Source organism: Panicum virgatum, chromosome 1K, assembly GCF_016808335.1.
Source record: "Panicum virgatum strain AP13 chromosome 1K, P.virgatum_v5, whole genome shotgun sequence".
NCBI classification, from domain to species: domain Eukaryota; kingdom Viridiplantae; phylum Streptophyta; class Magnoliopsida; order Poales; family Poaceae; genus Panicum; species Panicum virgatum.
This window is the reverse complement of record NC_053136.1, coordinates 16,426,895-16,437,589: the sequence shown is the minus strand read 5'-3', so window position 1 is coordinate 16,437,589 and position 10,695 is coordinate 16,426,895. Positions and strand designations below refer to the sequence as shown.

The window sequence follows — 10,695 nt, the reverse complement described above, 5'->3', positions numbered from 1 at the left end:
AGCCGCCGCTGCTCCTCATGCAGCGGCCGCGCCTCACGTGACCTACGTGCGGGTGGCGCGGAGCGCCAGCCGGTCCCGCCGGCCAGAGGCGCCTCGCGCGCCGTGGGTGCCTCCGAGCCGCTCGCGACGTGCGCGTCCACATGCGCCGCCGCGGCCGCTCGAGATCCCGTGAGCGCCGATTTGGTGAAGTCGAGCACCGCCCGTGCCATGCTCCGTGGTGGGCCCTCTCGCCGGCAGTGCGTGCGGCCTAATCGCGCGCACGGCCGTCGAGGGGCTCCACCTCGGTGCTCTCGGCCGGTCTGTGTGCTACTGATGCACATGAGCGGCTCGTTGGGGAAAGACGCCGACACCTGCGCGCGGCGGCAGCATCATGCCACGCGCGGCAGACGGCATCCCGAGGTGAGTTCATCCTCCATTAGGGTTAGGGTTCATGAGGAATTTGGGATTTCTTGATGCGATCTGAAATTTGCAATTCCCCTTCTTCTCAATGCTGCTGATGCATCGAATTGCATGAATTTGACTTCAATTTTGCGGAATTTGACTTAACAGTGGGCTAATTTGGGGAACTGATTAAGTAATCTTAAACCCTAACCTTAATTACTTGACTTAATCATCAAGTATATCTTAATTTGCCTCGGTCTAATCACAAATTAGCATTAAGATAATTATTTAGATCTAATCCGAGGTACTTAGTCTAATCAGATTAAGATTTGCATTAATCAGTGTCTAATACAAACATAATTCAGACTAATGACTTCATAAACATGCATCTTAATCTAATTCGCCCATGAAAAACTTTACTGCAGAAGCTTAGTCGCAGGTAGATAAGCACAAAAATAAACTAATTTGAACATTAATCAGCACACACATCACGCTGGAGAGACTTAGTAGATCCAATCTACTAATCGCATCACCCTCATTTGCACATAACGTAATTATGCATAACAGATCTAATCTGTTATTAATGGAGGCTTAAAATTTGATGGCTCTCGATATTAGGATCATGATAGAACTAAGATGGCTCTTGATACCGATTGTTAGATTTAATCATTCATAAACAGGATCTTAGCTTAGTCTAATCATGATCACTAATTAAATTTAATGCGGAATTAATTACTTAAGAACTAACCAGAGCCTGAAGTCATCATGAATGCCTCAGTTCTTGTAGATTTGTTGGTGTAGATGAAGCAGACATGATCTTCACCAATTAGAGAGATTTAGATCTCTCGGTTGATGAAGATCTTGGTGTTGATGATGAGCAGCCAAAGTAGATGAGGAAACCGTGTTGTAGATGTAGATGAACAGCAGAACAAGGCTTCTGCTCCCCTTCAGCCCGCTTAGTAATCGGATTTAGAGTGGCTAATCACGTTTAGGGTTTTTCAGATGATAAAAATGAGTCAGCCACACCTTAGATTTATAGTGTTGCGGGTGCAGAGCCTTGCCCTCAGTTTGGAAACTAATCCGAGCCCACCGATTACAGCCCATTAACTTTCTTAATCACGTTTAGGTGGATCAAACATTTTCTTAATGTTGTTTGTTTTTCCTTAACAGTGAAGATCGCTTTCCAAAAACTCCAACAATGAAGAATTGAATGTTGGATAATCCAGACTCGGTCGTGTGCATGGCCTAGCTAGAATAAAGGAGCTCATCGTTGGCCACGATGAGAGCGTCGTTGTACAGAGCATCTGCATGAACACATGTAGTGGTGTTCCTTTCTTTCCGTTGAGTCCTAGGGGTAGTGGAGGTGAGGAGCTAGTCTTCAGGTCGTGGGATGGCGCGATCAAAACGGAGGCGTGGGAATCGCAGCGTCGTGGCACAGTTTAGCCACTTGCTTTCAGTTGTAATTTAGAGTATAAATCTGTTATCAATACATGAAAAACGCCTGTCAGTTGGGCACCAAAACTACCGTGTGTTTCTACTGCCATCTCGTGTGTGTGCGTGCGTTCTCTGAGTGTTCCAGGGTGTGTTCATCGTCTCCAGCGACGGGCGCCGGCGAGTTGAAGTCTACATTGAAGACATAAGAAATTTTGCCTCTCTGAAAAGTACTCCATTCGACGCACGATCATATTCTTCCGTTCGCAACGCCTTCACCATGATTTGCGAATCCGTCTCCAAGATAACATGTTGCATGCCCCAGTCTGATGCAGCCTGGAGACCGGCAATGCACGCATGTGCCTCAGCGCATCAACCTACTCTAGTTACTCGAAAGTACTATAGCTAGATAGGCAAGGGCGGAGCACAAAACAACTGTGTACTAGAGTCCTGAAAAGAACCGCGGCTGGCTCACGCGGCGACGGCGACAGCCATCTTGCCTCTCGAAGAAGTCATGCCTGACGAGGCTTTCTTTGAACCACTGTCCACTAACACCTGAAGACACATGATCCCCATGGAGCTTCTGAAGCAACTTGCCCTTGCTGTCGCAGTGAAAAAGGTGACCACGAGAACGGTCGTCGGACCAGAACAGCACATCCCCTTCCTTGGACACAAGGACCCCGTTGAAACTGTACTGCGGCGGCCTAGCGTAAGGAGTCCTTTTCACCTCAATTATTGGAAGTCGGATCCGGTACTTGAGTGACCACGCCTCCGTCTCGTAGTCCTGCAGCACCCATAGCTTCAGTACCATGCTGCTCTCATCAGCAGGGCTGATGCCAAGCGTGCCGTCCATCTCAAACAGATTCGCCCGTGGCGAATTGCCAACGGTTGGACAAGACATCCGCCTGGCCCTAAATGATTCAGCAACCGTATCAAAAACAACCAGACCGGCCTTTTCCTGCGAGGTGCGAGCAGTCGGGGAGCCAGTGACAGGGTTTACGTTTCCGTCGGGAGCTGCTTTCCCGCCTGAGTCCGGGAACGGGAAACCGGCCAGTTCCCGGTGAAAACCGCCAAAAACCGGACGGGATGGCACTTCAAATTCAAAAAACGGGAACCCGGTTTTCCCGACCGGGAATCGGTGTAGTCTGACCAGGGAACTGGTCACTGCGACCGGGAATTAAAAAAAACAGGTGCAGTGAAGCCAAATTTTGCATAGAAATGACTCCATTTGAACAATTGATATGTCGTAAGATATTTTGAAGACATATATAATGTTTTAATGTATATAATGGACATAGCATTGCATAGTTAGTACGAACAATGAAAATTTTGGCAGCATTTCAGTGCAAATTGAATACCTAAAGCAATTGGTCAAACCAAATCGACCATATTAATAGAAGTCCGAAGTGCATTCCATACAATATATTTAGTACATATTACAATACAAGTCCATGGATAGAAATATGGCATACAAGTTCTAATATTTATTTGTCCATACAAGATTCATACCATGACATCACACGAATTGAAAATAGTTCATTCAGCCTCCTTGTACTCATGATGTGCCCCAGACAGATAGTCATACATGATATGCAATGAGTGCAGCCGAGGGTCATATGGTTGTGCGTATGGATCTGGTGGAGGGTATGGATACGACTGTGGGTATGGGTATGGCTGTGGGTATGGATATGGGTATGATGGTACGGCAGGGTAGCTACTGGTGGAGCTAAGAGAGCTAGAGCTATCATATTCATGGGGTGTGGATTGTCTTTGGTAGCTTCTAGTCTGTCTCTGTGAAGTGGGTGCTCCATGGTCTTCATCCTGTGTGGCATGTGTGAAATGGCTCTCTCCAGTAAATCTAATAGACCTTCCACCTGAATGGCCACCGCTGCTCCCTCCAACCGCACTAGTCCCTCCGGCTGTCTCACCACCACCACTGCCACCATCATCGGTGTCGTCGTCATCGTCGTCATCATTGTCATTTTCATTGTAGTCATCACCCGTAGGCTCAGGCGTCCATACAATGAGAGGTCCATGAAACTGCTAGCAGGATCTTGTTGCATTCCATTTTACTAACTCGCCACCAATGGCAGTCTTCATCATGTGGTGCAAACTGTTTGAGTTGTAGAACCAACTGCAAATTTTTTGGGCACTCTCAATCATTGCTTCATGTTCAGGCCACTTTACAATGTCCTTCAACATGAGGTTAATCGTGTGTGCAAGGCATGGCTGCCACGCAATATGCCGAAACTCATTACTCAGCAGCTTACATGCCTTCCAAAGAATCGATAAGCATGCGGCTTAAGAAAACTAAGAAAAATGAATACTCCACACCAACCACATACCTTCGGTTCTCGACCAAGAGCAGAGCTTCTTGGCGCGATTGCAGCGGCTCTCGTCGCCTGGCCGGGACAGCAGTCGGCCGGCCAGTCCACCGACGGGATGCGCTGCTCCCGGACGGCTACCGGCGAGCGGACGCCCGATCCCACCTCTCCATCACCGGCAGAGCCCCTTGCCCACTCGGCCTCAGCCCAGGACGCGAGTAGGAGTGGGGAAAGTAAGTCACGAGAGCTCTGTAGGGTGGAAATGAGTAGAGAGAGAGTTACTTGGGTGAAAATGAGTACAGACAGAGGTACAAGGTGGATGGTTTGGCGTGTTCTGACGAAAATCAAAATTTGAATGCGCAAACATCATTATTTTTGAACTTGGCTTACAGAAATGGAGCGTGTACATACTCTAGTTTTTTATAAGATTTTCTCCCAATTTTTTATAAATTTTTTTTTGAATTTTCAAAAATCCTAACGAAATCTGTCGGATTTTCCGACGGTTTCCAATCTCGCCTAGTTCCGGTAACGGGAAAAAAATCCGGTTTCCGCCGGATTTCAAACGGGATTTGAAACAATGGCCAGTGAATGCAGCCATGGAGCAGGACCGACGGCGTGCGCCCCATGGGCGGCGAAGCTGCTGGCGGCTCAACGCACGTTGGCTTCGCGGAGGAGGCCACGGTGCGGACGTAGTAGCAGACGAAATCATCCTCATCTGTCCACTGCTTGTACAAGATGCGGTACTCGCCCGACGAGCTGTGCCGGTAGAGCCCCGCGACGCCGCCATGGAGGCTGGGCAGTGTGGTCCACTGGCGCGTGGCCGGGTTGCAGATGTAGAAGGTATTATTGGAGAGGGACAGCAGCAGCAGGCCGTCGCAGGAGGCGTGGACCTTGAAGCTGCCGCGGCGGCTGTAGTCGCTGAAGCGGAGCACAGGGCGGCGCTCGGCGGGGCGTCGCCGGAAGTCCAAGGCGTCGAGGCCGGCGTCGACGTTTCTTCGGCAGGCGTCGATCTCGCCGCAGAAGGAGACGAGCGGGAGCGACGGCTGGCGCAGGTGGTGGGCGAGGAGGAATTCGGAGGTGGAGGTGAGGTCGCGCCAGGAGCGGCAGACCGCGCGGCAGCGGAGAAGCGCCGCCGCCGGGAGGCGGACGAGGATCTCCCACACGACGAGCAGCTCCGGGAGGAACGAGGTGGCAGCAAGGCGTCTCCTGGAACTCCTTGCTCTCGTGGCATTCACCGTGGCCTCCTCATCACTCTGTGGTTTGAGCATGGTGGTGGTGGCTCGCCGGAGCTGGACTCCCTTCATCAGTTAGCTGGACTCCCTTCATCAGTGGCTAGCGTTTATATAGGGAAAACTGAAGGACGGGATCGATTTTGAAGTTTGGATGCGGCTGCTACAGAAAACTAGGTAATTAACCACCACGCGCAAAAAAGGCGCGGCATCTCCGGTCCCAAAAAATGTGGCGTTCACTCTATTACTCCCTCCTTCCCCGTTTATAAGGCATGGTGGAACATGACACGGTCTTCTAAACAACACTTTGACCATTTATTTATCATATATTATATCACTTTTGATTATAAACTTATAATCATTGTAAACTATATTTGATTATGAATCCAATCATATGAAATTTGCATTATAAAAATAAAAATTTAATAGTCAAATTATTGGTCAAAGATGAGAAGGTTTGAATCTTGATATACGTGTATGCCTTATAAACGGGGAAGGAGGGAGTATATTGAACTGAAGGACGGGATTTTGAATTTTGTATGCGGCGGCGGCCGCTACAAAAAACTAGGTAATTAACCACCACGCGCAAAATAGGCGCGGCATCAACGGTCTCAAAAAATATGTCGTCGACTTCTCTTGAATGGATAAAAAGGCTTAATGTAAGCTTATTTTGGAAAAAGACCGGTTTGATGTACTTCCTCCGTCCTCAAATATATGTCATTCTAGGATTCAAAATTTATCCTTAAATATACTCCCTCCTTCCCCGTTTATAAGGCATGGTGGAACATGACACGGTCTTCTAAACAACACTTTGACCATTTATTTATCATATATTATATCATTTTTTATTATAAATTTATAATCATTGTAAACTATATTTGATTATGAATCCAATCATATGAAATTTACATTATAAAAACAAAAATTTAATAGTCAAATTATTGGTCAAAGATGAGAAAGTTTGAATTTTGATATACGTGTATGCCTTATAAACGGGGAAGGAGGGAGTAATTCATTCAGGTTGAGAGTGGACTCAATCATCTTAATTATGCATCATTTTTTAGTCTTTCCCTATAGAAAGATGTGCATGCAACTATGTAGGTGGAAGTACATGTGGAGGAGTGCAAGAAAAAATGCATGCTACCGTGCATGCTTTAATTATGGGTATGAGAGTCTTTTCTACACCCCTAGCACATTCCCAATGCTTAATAATTATGGGTATGAGAGTCTTTTCTACACCCCTACCGCACATGCTTTAATTAATTACTCCCTCCCTCCCTCCAGGAACATAATCCATGCTACCGTGCATGCTTTCATTAATTACTCACTCCCTCCCTGCTGGAACGTAATCCATGCCCAGCCGGTATAATGACGCAAGCCATTCTAAATGAAATGTTTTGGTTTCAAGATTTTCTCGAGTGTCACGTTATTTTTATGGATTTAGGTTGATAAATGAAACAGCCCTCGCATAATTTCATTTCAGATTTCATAAGATACCTAATCACTCCCGCGCAAATCCTCTTGTAAGACGTGTGAGCTTGTATTCAGTACAATAAGAACAATTTAATCCAGCGCCATTTTATTAAATTCCGTTCAGAGTTAGCAATCTATTTCCTTCGTCCTTAAATGCAAGGCATTAAAAGGTTTAAAATTTGTACATAAATGTAAGGCATCTTAAATCCCTTCAAACATAAAAGTCATGCTAATCTCCTTAGTTTTGGTGTTTTTTTTCTGGAAAAGTGAAACTTTATTAATTTCAAGTGGATACATCAAGATGATACTTAGTTTTGGTGCAAACTTTGAAAAGAAATCAATTGCGGTGGGCTAGGGGAGTAAAAAATATATGATAATCTCCTTGGTGTGGGCAAGATAAAAAAATATATTAGTGAGAGGTACATGTGTATTTTCTCTACCTCCATAATTTGTCTACAAAAATTCAAGATGCCTTACATTCTAGGAGTAGCATCAATTTGCATGCATGCATGAAGTGAGCTTTGTGCCTCGCTAAGCTAGAAGGACAATGGAGCCAATGGCTAGCTAGGCCTATGCAACTATTAGAGCAAGTATTATAACAGTTTGCAAACAAGCTAAATGCTAAGATGGAGAAGAGAGGAGAGGGGAGAGTAGAGAGAAAGAGGAGAAGTGAGCTACAAAGCTTGCAGCTAGTTTCGACATAAGAATCATCAATAAATATTGTGAGTGAGAAATGGGCTTACATTAACAGTGAATGACTAACTACTATATAAGTGGGCTGAGAGGTAGGCTGCAAGAATCCTTATAGCAAGTAACCATTTGTAATATTAATCTTGCTCTTAGGCATCGCCACCTCCAGCCTTCACTTGTCGTAAGATTAATAATACAGCCGGCCGCTAGCTGTAAGGATTATTACAGCGTATCTATCAGCCCATTTGTATAGTAGTTAGTCCTTCACCATTAATATATGGTCCACTTGTCTCTCTCACAAGAATTATTGGTTCTTATGTTGAAGCCGGCTGCAAGCTTATAGCCCGGTTCTCCTCTCTCTCCTCTCCCCTCTTGTCTATCTCTGTATTTAGAGCAAGTACAAAAATAGACTTAAAGCCAAGCTAGTCAGTAGTTTTGCTGATGTGGAGGAGAGAAGAGAGCTTGGCTCTTGTTCTAGCACCCAGCTTGGCACGGAAGCATAAGCATTTGTGGGTCCAAATAAAAATGTATATGAGGAAGAGTAAGAAAGAGAAAGTAAGACATGGTACCACATAACAATAAAAAACTTTATAAGAGACAAATATGAGACAACTATTATATAACTTGGCTCTTAGCATTTAACTTATAGTTAAGCACTTGGCTCTGCTATTAACCATGCTCTTGGCCTGCTTGCAGCCTGTAATAAGACTTTCTCTGAGGACTAAAGCATTGGCTCTACTTTTCATGCATGGGGGGTGAGAAGAAAAGTGATTTTTCCATGAGGTCCATACAGAATTAGCCCCAATAAGCGTCTATTGTAGGAGCTAATTCACTTTAGCCTCAAATAGCCCTACTCGTTTGAATTTTTTGGAGCTAAAGAGGCTAAAAGAAAGAGGGCTAATTTTTAACCCCCGATCCAAACAGGCCCCGGCCAAATCTTTTGGGCGAGTTTTTCTTATAAAACTACTATATTATTTGACATAAGGAAACTGTACATACATAGATCCAAACGAATACAAGTACGTACGATAAGGATACAAAAACAGCTGCCTTGACCAAACTGCAGAGAAGCCCCTCAAAGGAGGAGAAAATACAACGAGGTTCCAAACTCCTATGCTTGCCATCTCCTCGCCGGAGATCGCCGCTGCCAGTCACCGCCGTCGACGAGGTCCCAAACTTGTGAAGGCGAGTTGGCACAAAAGAAAACAAGAAGCGGGAAGGAGCACGTACGGTGCACAGCGATAGCGTGGCCTGTCTTGTGTTGGGCCATATTCGCCATGAGCTGGAGCGTCTATGCAACAAGGGTAGCTAGCGTTGACGGGCCTTGAAGAGGAAAACGTGGGCCGTAGTTTATGGGCTTATTACTGTACCGACTGTTGGGCTTTCGGTTTAGGTGCATACTGATCTTGTTATTTCCCTCCTTTTTCTCATGGTGTTGTGAATTAGAAGAGGGTGCCAATCTGGAATTAAACAGCATTTAAAAAGGTCGGTCTCATATATCAGCATTGTAGACACATTAGGCTACAGCATTGAAGCTACGTAGTCCATAAAGATTTGCACAGAATAGCTAATCTTGCCTAGGTAATTACCAGGATGCTGCTAGTCCTTCTGATGGCAATTGCAGCCTTTCGTGGATCAAAGATGCTGCTAGTCTAGGATCCCTTACAAAATGTTTCATGCATCTAGCTTTGTAGTTCCAAATAGCTGTAAGGAAGTAAACAAGAAAAAGTGAGTGTAACTTGCAACATGGAGGAGCAATGGACACGCATCTGTGTTTTTTTGTTTCCTACCTTAAATCTGGAATGGTAGGTGAAGGGGCCACGATACTCCTGTATCTGCTAAACTAAATCTGTAAACACCCTGCAAGAAAGCAACAGCTTGCATTGCTGATCGTTCATAGGCAAGGATTAAGGATTGCTCTGCAGGGCTCCAAAAGAAGTAACGATGCGGTGTGACTAACTCCAGCTGCGGTAGCTCTAATTCTACTCCACATAGCAAAGTACCATCATCCCCAACCTTGGTAATCAAAGATGTATACGGTAGACAGTACTGCCTAGACACAGCTCTTAGCAAGGAGATGGAGTTCACACCAACAGGAAGCATAACGTCTACCGAAAGGCAGCGATGTCAGGGGAAACTGCAAAGGTAAAGACCATAAAAAAAAAAGAAAGTGCAAAAAAAAGAAGCTAAAGAGTATCAACACAAGGCAAAAAAAAAAACTTTTTAGTTAAAGGAAGCACGAGAATTCAGAAGCGATGCCATTATGCCAATGTGTGTCAGCCTGGCGCCTATTTGCTTAGCAGTATCTACTCCGTATATATATAGCCCATAGCTAGAAGCCATTATACGGCATCAATGCATGGTACTCACAATTATCGCCGGGCGAGAGATGTACTTACAAATAGAAATATTACCAGGCAAAGGCGACAACCGTTGCAGACTTGCAGTAGCGGCGGCGCTTCTCAGAAAACTCGTTGCCCCAAAAGGTAATCACTTGATGAGCCGGTCTTACCAGGTAATTGAGCAGGCCAAATAGAGTCCGGCAGAGTGGATCTCCGACTAAAATGGTGCTGACAAAAAAAGAAATAAAATAAGACTAGGCATAAGATGGCCGGATCAACTGGGTTATATAAAAATAAACCGAGGTAGGTAGAGTCGTAGAGATGAGGCAGCAAAGGGCCGGGCTAAGAGCTATGCATAGACATGCACCCAGGAGAGCTGGCATCACATCTGAAATGGCCAGCAACCGTGTTCTTTTTTTTAGAGGAAAAAAAAACGGGAGGAAAAACGGCATGCTACAGAACACTGGATGTTCGGAAAGAAATAGGCGCACACCCAAAGATCTTGCATGAAAATAGTGAAATGCAAACCGTCCAAGATCTTATCTGAAAATGGCTGGAGACCATGAAGTCGAACGGAGCAAATGGCGGAAGAGGAAAAGTGTAGCAAGACAGCGGAAAAACTATCAACGACGTTAAATGGCAACATGAAATCGACAAAAAAAAAAGAGTACGCACAATGCAGATCTAAAGATTAAGGGACCACAAAGTACAGGGAACAGGGCCTACCGACTGTTTTTGGAATTTACCGTGAAGCCATAAACTTGGAGGTGGACCCAAATCTAAAGCTTATAAAGATCAAATGCTAAGAATGAGGCCGCTCGCTGG

General features: G+C 45.4%; 1 protein-coding gene and 1 long non-coding RNA gene across 2 annotated transcripts; both read right to left on the bottom strand.

The window, feature by feature from the left end:
* Positions 1 to 2,254: 2,254 nt before the first annotated feature.
* On the bottom strand, positions 2,255 to 5,404 carry LOC120653255. Its single transcript, XM_039931033.1, has 2 exons — positions 4,794 to 5,404; positions 2,255 to 2,723 (listed from the first exon to the last, which is right to left on the bottom strand). Exons 1-2 carry the CDS (start codon positions 5,402 to 5,404, stop codon positions 2,255 to 2,257), a joined length of 1,080 nt encoding a protein of 359 aa, XP_039786967.1.
* Positions 5,405 to 9,081: 3,677 nt separating this feature from the next.
* LOC120697453 lies at positions 9,082 to 10,498 on the bottom strand. The gene is made up of 3 exons (XR_005684476.1): positions 9,943 to 10,498; positions 9,319 to 9,388; positions 9,082 to 9,232 (listed from the first exon to the last, which is right to left on the bottom strand). It is a non-coding gene; the product is annotated as an uncharacterized LOC120697453 (long non-coding RNA).
* Positions 10,499 to 10,695: the final 197 nt, after the last annotated feature.